Source organism: Triturus cristatus, chromosome 12, assembly GCF_964204655.1.
Source record: "Triturus cristatus chromosome 12, aTriCri1.1, whole genome shotgun sequence".
NCBI classification, from domain to species: domain Eukaryota; kingdom Metazoa; phylum Chordata; class Amphibia; order Caudata; family Salamandridae; genus Triturus; species Triturus cristatus.
In genome coordinates this window covers 836227240-836245861 of record NC_140595.1, presented here as the reverse complement: position 1 = coordinate 836245861, position 18622 = coordinate 836227240, and the positions used below count along the sequence as shown (strand labels likewise).

Genomic DNA, 18622 nt, shown 5'->3' with positions numbered 1-18622 from the left:
TTAAATGTCAGGTGATGAGATTCAAAGAAATGACACATGCTGGCCAATACATCCTTTCCTCTTCTGTGACCGTGCAATGGCAAAAGGCAGAGGAGCTCTTTCTTTGGAATGATATCTTGTTCCAAATACCTCGCCTCAACCATTAACTGAGCCGAATCACCTACATCTGTTGATTTATCAACAGCAATGCTAAAGAAAGGGGACAGCTTGACTGTATTGATGACCTGTTTTAGAAAATTGTCACACATTGACTCAATTCTACGTGCCAATGTAGACCGACAGTTGTAATGCACTTACGTCCTTCATAATCTTGGATCTATTAGGATAGTTGGCAAATAAAATGTCTGCTGCCGTAAGTAAACCTGTCTTAATCAGCTCTGTAACTTATTTTTATGTTTTGCAAGCAAGTAACATATCTGGAAGGAGGACTGTTACAGCCTCTGATTCTTTCATCTGGCACAGAAAGCGCTTCAGTGATGCCACTTTTGCAGTACGTGGTTTTAAAGGACATTGGGAAGTTTTCTGTGAAGTCAGAATGTCGAGTTTTATCGTGCCTCTCCAGGTTATATCTTTTGAGAACATGAACCTTTTCTTTGCAAGTGAGACAAGTAGCCTTCTCTTTTGCACATTCCACAAATAGATATTCTTCCCACGGAGCCTGGAACACCCTCTGTTAAGTCTGTATGGATCTGGGTCTTTTGCACAACTTTATTTTTTATAAATCTTTTTTTATTAACAATCATTGACATTTACATACAGTATGAAGGATTTGGCATGTATGCTGACAGAGAACAAACAGTGATCATCAATAAATACATCTGTATAATGGAAGTTACGGGGTGAAGGCAATATCACAATCAATACCGTGGGGCGGGCTACAGATATCCCCCCCTATAGGTGGTCCAGTGGTCCCAAATTTTGGACCATTTCCGGGGGCAGCCGCGGGCTATATAGACTGATTTCTCTCTGAACATGCACCAATCGAGGTCTTTTTTCCAGTCTGCAATTGTTGGTGTATTTGTTGCTCCCCAGAGCTGTGCAATGTTCCTTTTAGCTATTGTGAGACCCATGGTGGCCCACTGGGTTTGATAGTTATTGAAATCGGTAGGTTCCCAGATGATAAGGAGGCAACGGCGTGCCTCTGGGCGGAGTGAGATTCCCAGGAACTCACTGAATATCTCATGTATTTTCCCCCAATTGTACAACTTTATTAACGGGCTGTACACCATTTCTGTTGGGTTCCTTATGAACACTGCAGGAAAACAGGATTTTTGTTCATGACCCATGGCACGGCCCAGTCTCACGACCCATGGCACGGCCCAGTCTCACGACCGATGGCACAACCTAGTCTCACGACCGATGGCACAACCCCGTCCTAGTTATAGAGCTCTGCCCAAAACCAAGGTGACACTGGAGTGCTGCAATTTGGGCGAAACACTTTAAAAATAACATTTGGTGTTAAAAAATGTAAATGTCCATAATGAGGGTTTACTTCTCTCTGCATGTTTTGACAATGTCTGCATGCATTTAAGCTTATAACTAGATATTAGTGCTTCAGAAATGAAACATCTTTGTATCACAATTCTCATGTACAGCCATCCCTACTCGAGAGCATTAGTGGAATGAAATAAGAAATAACAGAAGACCACCCTTTCTTAATAAATTAAGTTCACATTTGTACAGTGCACCCACTACCTCAAACTACTCCCCAGACAGGTGAAATAGTGACTAAGCAAAACAGACTGTCACTTGCATTAGTGAACTGAAGTCTAGAGGCCCTGGCAGGCCACATATGGTAGAGAGGGTGCTGCCCTCTGGTAGTCATTGGGGCAGAGAGGGTGCTGCCCTCTGGCAGTCGTTGGGGGCAGAGAGGGTGCTGCCCTCTGGCAGTCGTTGGGGGCAGAGAGGGTCCTGCCCTCTGGCAGTCGTTGGGGGCAGAGAGGGTGCTGCCCTCTGGCAGTCGTTGGGGGCAGAGAGGGTGCTGCCCTCTGGCAGTCGTTGGGGGCAGAGAGGGTCCTGCCCTCTGGCAGTCGTTGGGGGCAGAGAGGGTCCTGCCCTCTGGCAGTCGTTGGGGGCAGAGAGGGTCCTGCCCTCTGGCAGTCGTTGGGGGCAGAGAGGGTCCTGCCCTCTGGCAGTCGTTGGGGGCAGAGAGGGTCCTGCCCTCTGGCAGTCGTTGGGGGCAGAGAGGGTCCTGCCCTCTGGCAGTCGTTGGGGGCAGAGAGGGTCCTGCCCTCTGGCAGTCGTTGGAGGCAGAGAGGGTCCTGCCCTCTGGCAGTCGTTGGGGGCAGAGAGGGTCCTGCCCTCTGGCAGTCGTTGGGGGCAGAGAGGGTCCTGCCCTCTGGCAGTCGTTGGGGGCAGAGAGGGTCCTGCCCTCTGGCAGTCGTTGGGGGCAGAGAGGGTCCTGTCCTCTGGCAGTCGTTGGGGGCAGAGAGGGTCCTGTCCTCTGGCAGTCGTTGGGGGCAGAGAGGGTCCTGTCCTCTGGCAGTCGTTGGGGGCAGAGAGGGTCCTGTCCTCTGGCAGTCGTTGGGGGCAGAGAGGGTCCTGTCCTCTGGCAGTCGTTGGGGGCAGAGAGGGTCCTGTCCTCTGGCAGTCGTTGGGGGCAGAGAGGGTCCTGTCCTCTGGCAGTCGTTGGGGGCAGAGAGGGTCCTGTCCTCTGGCAGTCGTTGGGGGCAGAGAGGGTCCTGTCCTCTGGCAGTCGTTGGGGGCAGAGAGGGTCCTGTCCTCTGGCAGTCGTTGGGGGCAGAGAGGGTCCTGTCCTCTGGCAGTCGTTGGGGGCAGAGAGGGTCCTGTCCTCTGGCAGTCGTTGGGGGCCGAGAGGGTCCTGACCTCTGGCAGTCGTTGGGGGCCGAGAGGGTCCTGACCTCTGGTAAAAGTTGGGGGCCGAGAGGGTCCTGACCTCTGGTAAAAGTTGGGGGCCGAGAGGGTCCTGCCCTCTGGTAAAAGTTGGGGGCCGAGAGGGTCCTGCCCTCTGGTAAAAGTTGGGGGCCGAGAGGGTCCTGCCCTCTGGTAAAAGTTGGGGGCCGAGAGGGTCCTGCCCTCTGGTAAAAGTTGGGGGCCGAGAGGGTCCTGCCCTCTGGTAAAAGTTGGGGGCCGAGAGGGTCCTGCCCTCTGGTAAAAGTTGGGGGCCGAGAGGGTCCTGCCCTCTGGTAAAAGTTGGGGGCCGAGAGGGTCCTGCCCTCTGGTAAAAGTTGGGGGCCGAGAGGGTCCTGCCCTCTGGTAAAAGTTGGGGGCCGAGAGGGTCCTGCCCTCTGGAAAAGTTGGGGGCCGAGAGGCTCCTGCCCTCTGGTAAAAGTTGGGGGCCGAGAGGCTCCTGCTCTCTGGTAAAAGTTGGGGGCAGAAGTCGTACTTCCCTGCAAAATTCCTCGGCAGAAGTGAAACTATGGGCCAAGTTTACCACTTATTCGCACAGCGCAGCAGCCGCAAGTGCTGCACTGCATGAAAAGGAGAGGAGGAGGAGAGTGCACTTCAAAAGGGCCAAGTTTTCTGAAACTAAACCAGGTCTACTTTATTTAGTGAATAGGGTTTAGCATCAGAAACCATGGGTGGTTGCATGGGAATGCCCATGCTCCACCTCCTTGGCACTAAGTAACGCAAAAAAGCACTATGCGCTGCTTTGTGTTACTTTTATGGTTTTTCCGGCGCTAAGCAAGTTTAGTGATGGAAAGTATATAGAAAAAAAGATTTTGCGTAGATTTGCGTCACTTTTGTGACGCTAACATGGCATAAAATCTTAGTAAATGTCCCCTATGAGTTCGAAGAGCAGTTTGCCTGCTTATGCACCGTGTAAGTGGAGTTTGAAGATTTAGATACAATAGTAAGATATGGAAACCTGGCACTAAAATACAAAGCATAAGAAATGGCATTTTGCATTCGGAATAGAAAGCCTGCCAAAAAACCCAATGGACCGTCCGCTTAATGACGGCATCGTCAAAGAGGTGGGCATTTACAGAGTTTCAACTGAAAATGCACTACATTTATGCTGCCAAATTGGTTCTGTCACTGTGAGCGATGTAACACCGACAAGTTGTGAGGAAATAGACACATAAATTAGCAGGCGTTAAGCACAGTTTTAAGTGGCTATTCAATCACAACTTAAGTAATTTTTGTTTGCTCATAGGTGCACACTTTTATTAAACAGGTAAACATGAAGCATTGAATTGTATTAAATCCCAAAATACCTTTAACTTTCTTTCAAATATCAGTTTTTATGTCCAGTTTTTATGTCCAGTAATTAAAGGGTATTGTTGGGAGTGTGACTCACACCATCAACTTGAGTGATTAAATATACGCCATTCGAAAGCGAATGAAGAGACAATTAAATGAAATCGTATTATAGCTGCTTTTTATACCCATTGTAACGCCGAACAGGCAGAACTAACCCAGGAACAATTTTCTCCATTGATGTGAAATTCTGCGAGTCAAACACAAAAATTCTTACCAAGCCTGAAAGAAGAACCCAGCTGTTCTACTTGCGATACTGCTGCATGAAACGATGCACTCTGCACACAAAATATATAATATCACGAATAATGCACTATACATAAACGGAGCATTAATCATTAAACTTCTGCTGCCTACGCACATTTCATGTTCTTCATGCTGCTTTTCCAAGGTATTATCCCAGTTTCCTTGTTGGACTGTAAAGCCACTTGTGCACTTACGAATCTAAATTTGTAGAAAATGCTGAACTCTCATGAATATTTCTGGGACCGGCTTGTGGCCCACTCAGTAATGGCACAGGAAAAGGTAAAACATTTTTTTTAAATAAATGTAAAATTAATGTTCGTTCTAAACTTAAATAATATATTTTTTTATTTATTTAACTTTTACCCTTGCCTAGTGCATTTTCTGTGTTTTATTAAAATGCATTTTTGTTTTTTTTCCCCTTTAGGTGTAATGCATGTGTTTATTTTTTAACTTGAGTTCAAATAAAAACACACCTACACGAACACTTAAAAATATATATTTCAATAGTTTTTGGTGTACTTGTCCATTATCATGATGAATCCTTGCACCAAAGTTTTAATGTTTTGGAGAAACTGCTGCCACAGTTTTACCTTCCAAATATCTACGAATTAGCTCCATCCTAATGGTTTCTGTGAAAGAAACTTAGCACTAGTAACTAAGAATCATGAAACATTATCAAGACCAGCATAAGGATTTGGGCCAATGTATTCTGCAAGCGGGATAATGGTACCAATAGATGCTGGAACGGCACAGCAGAAGACAGTCCGTGTCTTCTACCAAAGTAACCAGAAAAGCTGCGATAACAAGAAAAAGGAGAACAGGGTATATTGCCTCAATTATTTACCGAATCTGAGTATCAGTGTGTAGCTAGTGTGGTGGAAGCCGAGGCCAAGACAGGCATCTGTTCACACTCGAAAGGGCCTTGACCCATCAACAGAAAGCCTATATTTATACACAAGGAAAAAAAGAACTTGTAATCATGAGGAACTGGAACAGCCATGGAGCTTAGACCTTGTAAAAAGGAGAAAATGTGTCAGAACCGTATAGCATTGAATTAGCAGGAGAGCACTTAGATCCAAACGCTGCTGCAAGTTGTCGCTAAAGACTACTCTAAGGTGTCACCCTTTGGTCCAGACCTTCTTGATCCCTCACTTGCTGATCTATCTATATGTGAGCAAACAGCATCGATGCATTCAATTCTACACATCCTACTTAGTTGCCAACCACAGATATTCTTCCAGATACACTTTTTTTTAAAAAACATGTCCAGATGTTCATTCGTTCAACCCCTTGAACAGATCACAGTTGCTCAGTATATTCTAACTCGACACACCAGCAATGATTTAAGGAGACCAGTGCTTAATTTTCCTTGACCCAGAAAAGAGGGAAAAGTACAAAAGGGGAAGGAGGAAGAAGAAGACGGAAAACTGTGACAAAAGGGACAAAGCAAGGATCTGCAAGAATGCCAAAGAAGCAAGGAATGCCCTGTAGTGGATTAAACAGGTGTGTAATGGAATCCAGATATCACATCCGTGGTATTCGGGACACACTGATATTCAACAGCAACTGCTGCAGGCTTCCGAGCAAAACTTTCTGCCAAGGCACATTATTTTACAAATTAAGCGCTAGTTACAAATTCCGATACAATGCCTTATTGGCATATACAAGACCATACAAAACCTTAAGGAAGAAACCAGTAAAATGTTTGTAACTAAGAAGGAGAATACAAACATTGACAATAGTTGGCACCCAAATTACTACAGTTAAACCTTGTCAGCAGCATCCTGGTAGTGACAGCCTTGAAGAGAACTGGAGAAAAAAAAAAAAAGTGTCGAAAGCTACTCCGCAGCCTTTTTAACACCCGACGACCCTGCTCCGGTTATGCCACAATATGCCAGTAAGTCAGTCAGTCAATAAGTAGGAAAGGATTGAACAAACCCAATTACCTGTCGGCTCTCTCCCGGAGCACTTATAAGTACCAACATTGATGACTTTGAATGGTATTCTTTTGGTAAATCAAAGGATATATGATGCATTTGGGAAAGGTGGGTTCAATCTGGACTCATGCTATATAGTGTCACTGCATTCCACATAATAGCAATAAAACCAAATGGAGGCTGCCCCATGGGTGTGGCTAGTTGTCTGGATTTCTATAAACTACTAAGTAAAATGCAGAAGTTCTTGCCCCCAATGCCACAATGAATGTCTTGCATGCAAGACTTACTGGAGCACTACAATGACTGAGATTGGTGATATTGTGAATGTTTATATTCCATCAGGATATAATTCCAATGAGCAGTTGGCCATGGAGGTACTGGAAAAAGTTGTAGAGTACGTTTTTGGCGGACTTTACAATACTACTTGCTGTTGATTCCAAATCTTAGAAGATGTGGTTATTGAAGAGGGGGACGGATGGGGCCTCCCTGAAAGGGTTATTTGTGTTAAAAAATAAAAAAGGAACACGATGGGACGTTTTGGCGCCCTGGTCTCCTGCTCGGTTAAGGAATTACGTTTGTGCTTCTTAAATGGCAGCATGGTCTTCCTTTCCCACGCTCATCATACTTGTAGCACTGGGAACAGAGCAAGTTTGATAGACTATATTATAATCAATACTGAGGGAGGAGTGCACGCAAGTTAGTGGTCTATATGAAAGTAGTTATAAGACCAGAGAGAGACCACAACTGCAAGTGATTTCAGGACTTAATACAACCTGAGGCGCAACGGACTTTATACGTAAAATCTAGACTTCACATCCTTCTGACAAATGCCAATTCAGCTAAGTGGGATAGGCCTTCTGTAATAGTGATAGTTGTAACTGCAATCTAGGAAGCAAAAATACTACACTGCATTTTATGTTTTTCTGCACAAAGACATGCGGGATAATAAGATGGAAAAGGCTTTTACCATTATTCAATAGCTTAGGAGTAGGAACTTATCCTGACGTCTTCATACTTTATTACATAGCGGATAAAGCTTTCTCTATCTGTACTGGTGCATCCTACATATGGTCAGCGTGGCTTAATATTGAGGAAGGAAGCATTGGAGCACTTTTTACTGTTATTTCTTCTGCATATTTAATATTGTTATTGGATTACTGATTCACATATCATAAATTGGAATATACTGATTCACCAGAATAGTGCAATGCTTCCATTTATTACTAATTGGAATATACTGATCTCATATCTTATTAATTGGAACACACAGATTCACCCTAATTGTGCAAACAGAAATCAAACTGAAAGATATTCCGTTTTATTGGAGTTCTTCATCGCATGTTTTTTAAGCCAGCTACACACACCTGTGGCAAGTCCAAACCGGTGCGTTAGAACTATTGTTTTTTTGTACAAATATTATAAAAGTGCTCTAGGTTCTGGCTAATTTATTGTTGATGTCTAGTTCTATGACAGATGCTAAAAACAACAAGTTTATTTTGCTAGAGAGATCACTAGGTCATCACAGAGATTGGTTCCACCCCCAGGCTTTTAATCTACATACAGATGCTGTAAGGGGTTTTAGTTCAACTAGTTAAACGGTAGCCTGCTAACTTGAAAGCTGGAAACTGACACTACAGCCCAGGATAAAAAAAAAATATTTTTTTTAAAAAGTGCAGACTTTGAAAAATCATAAAAAATGTACCAGACCTGCAGGTCTAGCGACTTGAATAATCTACTCAACCAAATACCATGTCAGGACCAGAGGCTCCAATTAAGCTTCTTTTGCTTTTACTACTTCACAACAGCAGCCAATCACAGTAGAGCTTTTTTGAAACACTACATTTCCCATGACTCCATACAGTCACATGACCAACCAGAGAACCTGCCCTTTATAACCCATCAACATCACATACGCATCCTCTTTCTTTGCTGCTTCGCAGCCAGTTAAGTGCACTCTTCTTTATGCCGGATTATAAATGTTGTATTTTTGCTCATTACTTAACGTCTTATTGTACTTGATATGGCTCCACGCGCGTTTCATTGGGTTTTTACATTGTAGTTGTGTATTTGCCATCGCGGTCCTTCGGAGTTTCAATTTTGTGCAGTTTATGCTTTGGGAGCGCTCTGCCTACCGACAGGGCGCTCGCCGCCCTCGTCTTGTAGGGTGGAGCAAAAGACAGAAGCGAGGATTCACATCTTCGTGACGCGTGTTCCTCTTTATTTTCACACGCTGGGCATCCCCGTGCTTGCGCAGCAGTCATTTGTTTGCCTTCCGTGATCGGAGGCTTAAGATGAATGCATGGAGAGACGTACAACTTCTTGTATGGGAAAAGGGTGAACACCGGGCACAGTGTCGGATAAATACTACTTGCAAATTGACTCCCAATAAACATGCATATCTCTCATTCTACTAACAATCATCAAATGCTGCCTAACAAATGCAAGTCGTGAAATAGATAGGCATACAGGCTAATGGATATATGATACATCTCTTTTATTGTTACAAAATATAAATATCTATTTTTTTAGTTTTTTGTTTTTCAGTTTCTTTTTTCACAATAAATTCTTTTCTTCATCAACACATATGTACAACAATATATCTGCAAATCATCATCTATACAAATTAATTCCTATGTACACAATGTGGACTATGATAGATTTATAACTAATTGATCATAAGAGGTGTCCTTAGCCTGTTAATGTTGATCATGTTGATAATTCATTACTTTTGCTATAATTATTTTTCCTCACACATACTATATACAAAAACTAAAATCAAAAATCAGAGAAAAACTTGTTTATCTCAATTTTATACTCAATTGTTGAACAATGAGCACATAGGCGGTCGATTGACACAACGCGTTTCGGCTAGGCCTTCGTCAGGAATCCGCTCTGAGTATAACACTATATGTAAGAGATAACGTACAACTTCTTCTGTATCCCGGCCCTCATGCTCAGCTCCCTTATTACGCCCTCTTGTCTCTGCCTATACACAGGGTCGGATACATTTTCATAGGCTCTGCCTAGAGTACTTGGTACAGGCCCTCCGTCCACTTTCTATTGAATATGAAATACATTAAGTTACTTTGCCTGCCTTGGGGTTTGGATTACTGCTTCCCCGGATTGCTCCTTCTTGAGGTTTGATTGTTCCTGAGTATTTTGGTCTTTGGCCTTTTACCCTCCTGGGGCAATTTTACCTCTGCTGTGCAGATGCCTTCAATATGGCTGAATATTACAAAGAGGGATACTATTATGAGGATCCAGCTAGGTCTCTGGAGCAAAACTTTGTGGATGCTTTGGATGTTGGGGTGCAACATTCAGTCAACAAAGCCCTGGTAGAGGGCATTGAGCCTCTGTGGTTATGCTGAACAGCAGTGTCAGCTGCAGACCCCTTCCTTGCATACCAAGACCAATGGGAAAACCCCTAGGGGTCCCCATGCAGCTGACTTTGAGAAGCTGGCCAACTCTCTCACAGCAGATCATGATTATAGTGCGTCTCCCTGTGTCCTTGCACCAGATCCTTTTCAGGATGATGATTACAGCTCTGCTTCTGACCACTGTTCAGACCATGAAAATGCACCTGGTACTAGTAAGCGCAAAGAGCGGCACGTAGATCTCATTCCCTAGGCCAAACTGCTTACATTTGAGCCCTCTGAAGTGGTCCATCCAAAATCTATGGCATGGCTCCCTCCGCAAGAAGTGGCAGACTATGTTCAGATACAAATCCAACAGGCTTTTGATAAGGATGTGCGAGATCGGCTACATTTTGAGTGTCCAAGGCCGGACCTTCCAGGCAAGGTTGTGGAGACCCATGAGGTTGATTCTATCCTTGTCATGTACCTGAAGAAATAATCTAAAGATCTAAAATAGGGATGAATAGAGCCTGGCGCTCATGCCAGGTTAAACTGCTGGACATGCCGGGTCCTTTAACAAAGATCCTGGAACTGGGTTTCCGAGCCAAAAAGTCAGTCAGGATGCTTAGGTTCTGGAGACGGTTCAGAGTTACAAACTGGAGCTCTACAGTTTGGAGGCAGACTTTTCCCCCTTCAATTATTTCTTTTTTACCCCAACGAGAGCAAGATTTTCTCTTGCCAAAAATTCATACCCTTCTTCAAAAGGGTGTCAGAAGTCTCAACCTCTCAATCCAAAGGGGTTTCTCAGTTCTACTTGGTGGCAAAGAAGGGTGGCTGTTCTAGTCTAGTGTTGAATCTCAAAGACTTCAATAGTTGGGTTGTCTACCGCCATGTCAAAATGGAGGGCATCCATCTATTACGGGATGTTCTTCAGGAAGGGGATTGGACAGTTCGCCTAGATTTGAAGGACACTTACCTTTCTGTTCCCATTTTTCGACCCCAACAGATGCTTTCTGCAGTTCCTTTGGCAAGGCCTTTGTTACGAGTACAACGTCTTGACCTTCGGCCTCACGTCCGCCCCTTAGTGCTTTACAAAGCTCCCTTGGGTGGTAGAATTCCTGAGAGCTCGAGGGGTGCATATGATTATTAAGACTATATAATTTTCATGGCTCAAAGCCCTCAGTTGGTTATCACTCACTTGGAATGGACAATCTCCCTCCTCCAGGAGCTGGGCTTTATTGTGAGTTCTCAGAATTCAGTTCTAACCCCTTCCCAATGCATAGGGTTTCTGGGATTTCAGGTAGATTCTCTCCTTTGCCAACTGATTCTTCCTTCCCAAAAAGCTCAGAACATCAAGAAAGAGTTAAGATTGATTCTGAGCAAGCAGACTGTATCCTTGAGCTGGACTGCTCGAGTTGTGGGTTTGTTGGCCTCATCAATACAAGCCATTGATCTTGGTCCCCTGCATTATCGTGTCCTGCAGAGACTCAAGATTCAACATCTCCGGAAAGGCTTCAACTACGCTGAACAGATTCTCCTCTCAGAAGAGGCAAGGTCAGGGAAGTTGTGGTGGTTAGATCACATGGAGGCCTGGAGTGGCAAAGCGATATTTGGCTCAACTTCAGGAGATTGTGATAGTGTCTGATGCCAGTCAAAGGGGAGCGCGATGCGGTCCGATTTCCACAGGAGGTCGTTGGTCTCAGGAAGAACGGTCCCTCCATATCAATTGCTTGAAGCTCCAAGCGGGATCCTTTGCGATGCGCAGTCTTTCTCCAGATGGGTCGAATTGATAACATACTGTTTCGCATAGACAATATTTCGGCGGTTCGCTATGTGAACAAACTGGAAGAGAAGAAATCCTGTGTTCTGCCGGAGACTGCAAAGGACTTTCGGCATTTTGCCTACAGCATCGGATATCTGTAGTAGCAGAATGCTTTCCGGGTAAGAGCAATACCACTGAAGATTGGCAGTCCAGGCATCTTCGGGATTTTAGCGGCTTGGGAGCCCATCTGACACTGTTCCAGGCGCTAAATCGCCTTTGGGGTCTTTGTTTGATAGACCTCCTTACATCTCACCTCAATCTCTAACTTCCAATCCTTTTCAGTTGGAGCACAGATTCAGAAACATAAACCACGGTTACCCTTCTTCAGGATTGGACTCCCAGCCTGTGCTATGCTTTCCTCCCGTTCTTGATGATTCCCCGGTGCTGGCTCAGTTGTGCCTTCAACAAGCAGAACTGGTTTTGGGACTCCTTTTTAGGTCTCGGCTCGAAGGCTGCGCTTGCGCAGTCTCGCTCCGAGATTTAATGTTTTGGAGTGGGGCTTTAACCCGCCCCTTTTTTTCACCTCTTCTCCATTGGCTGGCCTCTAAAATACTGGTCAGCCATTGGAGAAGAGCATGGTCTCTCCAAACAAGCCCCGTCTTTTTCGGATTCGGGGCGTGTTTTTTCGATTCTTTCTCTCCTCTGGAATGTGAACATTCCAGCCAATGGCAAGAGGAGAGAAAGAAAAACACGCCCCCGATTCCGAAAATGACACTGCGTTTCTCCGAGGTATTTCTGGCTGACCTCGGAGAAAGGCGGTGGTTTTCATGGAGACTCCCTTGAATGATTGTTGCGCCCCCAACGATTTAGATCGCTGCATCTTGCAGCGGTGACCTTCGAACTCGCTGAGCCACCTTGGGGATTTATTGTGTCTATAGTTTTGGGTTTCCGGTGAACCAGCCTCCTTCTGCCTCCATGTGTCCCACCGGGTGAGTAGTACTCTTCTAGTATCTAGGGGAAGTTCATGGCTTGCACCCGTTGTAGGGTGGCGCCACTACTGCTCTTTACATAAGACGACACCAAAGAGCCCTGCCGCGGGAACGTATAAGTAGGGGTGATCTGGGGCCGAACCGCAGGTGGGTCACCTCGTATGCAAATATTCCAGCCGAAATGACTGTTTGTTTGCTTGAAGTCAAAGTTAGTCACACTTCGGGCATGCAGGTAATGCGGGCAGCTCCCAGAACCAGGACTTGCAACTTGTTAAGGCCCTTGCTTACGGTGAATACCCCTCTTACCACCTTATTATGCCAAACAGCCCTATTCAGAACTGTCCACTCCAGTCCACACACGCGCTGATGGGGCCAGTGTCCGTCAAAGTAAACCTCACCCTGCAGCACACACACACACAGCGACCCCCCCCAACACCACCACCGTGGACAGCCACAGACTAGCTCTACGCCAAAGCACCAACAGTCCAATTAATAGGAAAAGGGAAATACAGTGTCAGGTGGTGTCTGAGAGAGGGCGAAGGGGATCCCGATACGAGAGGGCTTGAGATGCCTTTAATACAGCGGCATTGCCTCCGATGAACTCACTCCCAGGGATCATCATGGTTCAAACATGAACTTTGCTCCAAAAGTCTCTCCCATGGCTTCCTGGGACTGGTAGTTCTAGCTCGTGGTGTCGCCTCGATTCAAAGTCTCCCAAGTGCTGCGGAATCAAAGGGAACTTTCCAGCCCTGGGGTTTCCTTTGCAATGTGGCTACAAGGGAGTCGATTCAAAGCCCAGGACTAGAGACGTATATTGTCTGGTCTGGTTGTCTTTTATTGTGTAGCGCTTAGAATATCATTAGGCAGCTTCAACGCACTGTGAAGAAGCAGACGCGAGAGGGAGAGATCTTGACTGGAACTAGGGGAGGAGGGGGGAGTAAAGAGACAATGATGATAAACGGAGAAGGGAATGACGAAAGGGAAGCCCAGCTGCACCCTCAGTGTCTGCGCAGCCCGACTCGCCCAGACCACTTTGAAGCGACAGGAAAACAGGGGTAGGAAGGAATCTGAAAGAGAGGGTCGAAGGAGAGTAGGAAAGTTCCAGGTGACATTGATTAAAAGTGAACCACAATATCTGTGTTCCCAACTAGTTGTGACAACCCCCCATCCCCAAAACACGAGTTAATAAACGTAAACCGTTCTCCTATTCCACACAGTGGTCGCCCTCACTGCCTTTACCCCCACTTAACCTTCGTATGGCTATTGGGTTTGGGGGGGCGGAGTAAGATCTACCGATTAGTCACTACATTGTCAAGCTGGAGCTGAGCATGTTGTACAAGCACCCACACACAATCCTTTCTCTGCTCAGCAAAGGCCGATGGCAGACAATGCAACATTGGTTTGTATCAGCTCCCAGCATCTGCACTGACACATTTATGATCCTGGGCTAAACCGTGCCTTTTGGCAACTGCACACAAATGACCAGCTGCTTCCTGGCCTGGAAGCCACCAGACGTAGGTGCTATTTTTCTCACCCTTCTCAGTGGTGGGGGCGGGTGGGGGCTGTGTAAGCTTTGTGAAAAGACAGGAACTTGAGGTGGCAAAGAAGCGAGGGGCAGAGAGAGAGACAAAAATGATGCAAATCGGAGAAGGTGAGATTGAAATGTTTGTGGTGCAGACCTGCCAACTTAATTTTTAGTGATAAATGCAAAGATCTAGAAACAACGGTGCCACTTCTGCTTTGGCTCCCAAGATCAATGTGTATGTGTCTAGATCTATGTGTGTGTGTGTGTGGTTCTGTGTGTGTGGTTCTGTATGTGTGTGTGTGGCTGTGTGTGTATGTGGCTCTGTGTGTGTGTATGTGGCTCTGTGTATGTATGTGTGGCTCGGTGTGTGTGGCTCTGTAAGTGTGGGTGGCTCTGTGTGTGGGAGGCTCTGTGTGTGGGGCTGTGTGGGAGGCTCCGTGTGGGTGTTTTTTTTGTAGGTGGCTCTATGCGTGGGTGGCTGTCTGTGTGTGGGTAACTGTGTGTGTAGGTGGCTCTATGTGGGTGGCTCTATTTGTGTGTAGGTGGCTCTCTGTAGGTGGCTCTGTGTAGGTGGGTGGCTCTATTTGTGTGTGGGTGTAAATGCAATAGGTCTCGCATTTGAGAGTGATTACGCTATTGACATTGTAAACAACAATACCGTTTCTTTAAATGTTTTAAAAACAAAAACAAACAAAAATAATGTAATGAGCAATGCCAATAGCTCTAACTTTAACAATGCCGAGACCGTTGCATTGTAAATGCTTGTTGGAGATTGCAGGCTTGGTTTCCATCTCTCCTGGAGCTCACGTGTGCTTGCCCAATCCTGAAACAGTTTCACTGGAATCTCCTTCAATCAACCAACCAAGGGCTTTTAAAATGCACTACTCACCCGTGAGGGTCTCAGGGCACGGGGGGGGGGGCAGCTACGGGTCAGCCGAAAACCCAGGTCATGAGGCTTTTCCTGAAGGTGTGCAGAGTAGGGGAGTGTCTGATGTGAACTGGGAGCTCGTTCCAGGCCTTGGCTGCGATCCTTATGGATCTTGAGGGACCAGGGTCCCATCCATTGATCTTGCCACAACACCTCTCTATGGTAGCTTGGAGGGTTTGAGGGACAGATGGAGTGTCCCAGGTCTTTCGCAGGAGGCTAATGACTTCAGTCAGGCCTGGTCTTCCAGCACTCCAAACGATATTCTTCCCCTTGGAAATGGAGTAGCTAGCGCCGTGAATGGGGTGCAGATCCCGCTGGAGGAGATTGCTGTTTGGTCATCCCTGGCTTCTGCGGGGAGGACATACAGATCTGTTAACAATTTTAGGTCTGCCATTTCGACGGGTCATTTACCTGTTGATGGTAAACCTATAGATGAACATCCCATTATCTGTAAGTTACTGAGAGGTATCTGCATGGTCCGTCCTCCTCTTCCTAAGTATTATGTTTTGTGGAATGTGTCTGTGGTCCTACGGTTTTTGGAATCCTGGCAAGGCAAATATACATCCTAAAAGCAATCTTCGGGCAAACTGACTATGCTATTGTGTTTCATATCTTGTAAGAGGGTGTCAGACATCCAGGCATTGGATCTTGCAGGAAAAGGTTTTTCCCCAGAAGGGGTTACTTTCTCCATTTCTCAATGCACCAAATGTAATTCATCATCAGTTTCTTATCCTGCTTTTCCGGATAACCCCAAACTTTGCGTGGTGCAATATTTGAAAGCATACAAGGCGAGTACTGCTGAATTCCGTACGGATACTAGAGGCCAATTGCTTATTTCTTTACAGAAACCCTTTTGCCCAGTGGCTTATGAGTGAAGCTGGTATTCATATTTCCATGTTTGGTGCCCATTCAGCACGCAGCGCAATGGCTTCAAAATCATTTGCTTTGGGTTCTAGTATGTCTGACATTCTGAAAGCGGCCGACTGGTCAGGGGAATCTACGTTTAAGTCATTCTACTATAAACCTATTGTGGATGTTGCTTTTGGTGTGGTAGCGCAGCTTTAAACAAGCATAATCAGAGCCTCCGGTCCAAACATAGAATAAAAAAAAAAATCCAACATTTGCGACAATATTTTTTTAATCTATTAAGGAAAAAACGCAAGCGAGGATCTCACCCATGAAGTTGTATTTATATATCTGTGATTATGTATTATAGTGGATATGTAATTATATGAATATTCCTTACTCCCTTCCTCTTGACTCTATTCTGGTTATGAGATGTCCGGGGCGAGGTTAGTTTTACGGCTTATTATTTTGATTCCCTACTAGGAACTGGTGACAAATGAATGTCGGATTGACAGCGTTCCAAGCAGTGGAGATTCCCTGGTTGGCGAGGAGCTAGTTTCCGGTGGAGAAGCTTCTGAAGTTTATCGGAGGGTCGTGGGACCGAGTTCCGCTTCAGATCCCAGTTGAGTATCAAGTACTGTCTGCTGATGGTTTATGCTCCGTCGTTACAGGGTCCTGAACTTTGGTTGCATCCTGGTGTGGCTAGGTTTCGGACTGCCTTTATTGTTTCATTGAACTGAGCAAAGAAAGAGGAAGCTTGTGTGATGTTAATGGGTTATATAGGGCTGGGTCTATATGGTTGATCATGTGACTAGATTCACAGGAAATTAATACTACAGTATTGCAAAAAAAAAGCTTTATTGTACATTTCCCACAAACGTAGTTTTACTGGTAAAACTATATGGAGTGCAAACAATATGTGGAAGATGGGTTTCAGCAAATTAACATCATTTGTGCATCAAGTGAATTGTTCTGTATTGTTTCCATCACACGCCAAAATTATGTGCGGATATATTTGAACAGTTCATTTACAAGCTATTTAAATGTTGTGTGTTACAATAAAGTGACATTTAACAGTCATTCATTTACCATTTCTTGCACCCCAATACAATTGTAAGACAGTTCACTTTACAGAGAGTAGACACCAATCTCTAGGATAAAATAAGCAACAATGTGTAAAAAGACATAAGCTGATACTTGACCTCTGTCAAATATGACAAAAACAAGATTTGAAGGAATCTCTATTGCTCATTCACTCTCTGCATGAACAGAAGACCAAAGTTCTCACGCCAGAACGGGCCAGTAGGCCATAAAATAACTCGTCCTGATAAAAACAGACAAATAGAGGTGCTGCATTGGCTGCTGTCCCCCCCCCAACACACATTTGAGGCAGCCCTCATTCAGCGAGACGGTGCCTCAAACCTCCCTGTTTCTAGGTAGAAGCGGTGGGTTGGGCCACCACTGTAGGGTGTGAACGGTGCTTGATATCTTTAGGGGGTGGGCAAGTTCCTTGCGGTTTCCAGGATGGGACGTAGAGGTAGAATGCATGGAATGCGCTTGTTTCACTAGCAGCACCAGTCATAAATTTGCAGTGTAACTTGGGACTTTGGAGGGGGGAACACTTTTACCCAGAAGTAAAGGTTATGCTGGAAGTGAAAGGTCAACCGGCAGGCTGGAAGCAGACGCTTGCCGGAACTAAAGTAGAAGGTTAAATGGTCATGCTGGCAGGAAAAGGTTTGCTAGCTGGGTTGAAGGCAGCTGATGCCCTGGCCCATGGTACAAGAGATGGGGCAACAGAGAGCTCTGAACGCAGGGCTCAGTGCTTTTGGGTATGGTAAGGGACACTGAACGCCAGGCAATGCTAAGGGGGGCAGAGGCTCCGCGATTAAGAAAAGGAATGTTGTGTAAGGGTGGCTTGGAAATTGGAAATTGCCTAAATAAACTGCGGCCTCAATACTTCCATAAAGATGAACTGGTGTGGTCGGAGTTTGAGGAAGCGACCATTTGGGGAGTGCCACCGCTATGAGAGTTTAAAATGGAAGAAATAAAGCGGGGCAGGAAAGCAGAAGAAGGCCCCTGTGTCCAGAGGAAGGACGTCCCTACTACTCTCTTCAAGGTTCAACACTACTCAGAGCCACTGCCACTTTAAGGATGGCCGGTGAGTGACACCTCAGGCAGCCAATGGCCGAGTAACAAGACGGTCACATGCCGGCCCGCGCCCTCCCTTCTCCAGGCAACTGGCGTTGACATGGAACATCTAAGTACTCCGCGTTCGGGAAGCGTGCACGAGCCCCCCCAATCAACGTTCAGCTACGACAGTTGGTAGGTACACAATGGGATGATGGACGTGCAGGTGGACCAATAGGAAAAGGCAAACAGAGGCTACGCCTAAAGACACGGTTTAGAACAGCGCTAAAAGGAGGACGCTCCAGGCTAACCCGGGCGACCGGAGGTGCCTGGAAGCTCGTAGCCAGAACCGGAGACTCACCACGGGCCTTCCGCCGGCTCTCCTGGTCCCCCACGGTGGGCGGCCGCTCCATGGAGCTCAGGATTGATCCGAGAAGGTCCGCCATCTTGGGGCCGAGTGACGACGCCGCGGCGGAGGCGTAGCTTAAAGGGGCGCTGTGCCTGTTCTTAAAGGCACGCGAATAAGTGTCGGCGGATAGAAAATGCCTGTAGCCTTAATGGGGCGGTCTCCAGCTTGCTTCTGTCGGCGGTCAATAATCTAAACGGCATGGGTTAAAGGGACACTATAGTTCAAATTATAATCAAGTGAGGGCAGGAAACCTCCCTAAGGATTACTTGGGGAGTACTG

General features: G+C 46.0%; 1 protein-coding gene across 1 annotated transcript in view; it reads right to left on the bottom strand.

Moving 5' to 3' along the window:
- The window catches only part of SPAG7 (sperm associated antigen 7), a 154973-nt gene extending 136572 nt beyond the window's left edge, over positions 1 to 18401 (bottom strand). Inside the window, exon 1 of the mRNA XM_085636705.1 lies at positions 18296 to 18401. Within this exon, the coding sequence (XP_085492831.1) occupies positions 18296 to 18380 (85 nt within the window). The 5' untranslated portion in view covers positions 18381 to 18401. The remainder of the gene's footprint in view (positions 1 to 18295) is intronic.
- Positions 18402 to 18622: the final 221 nt, after the last annotated feature.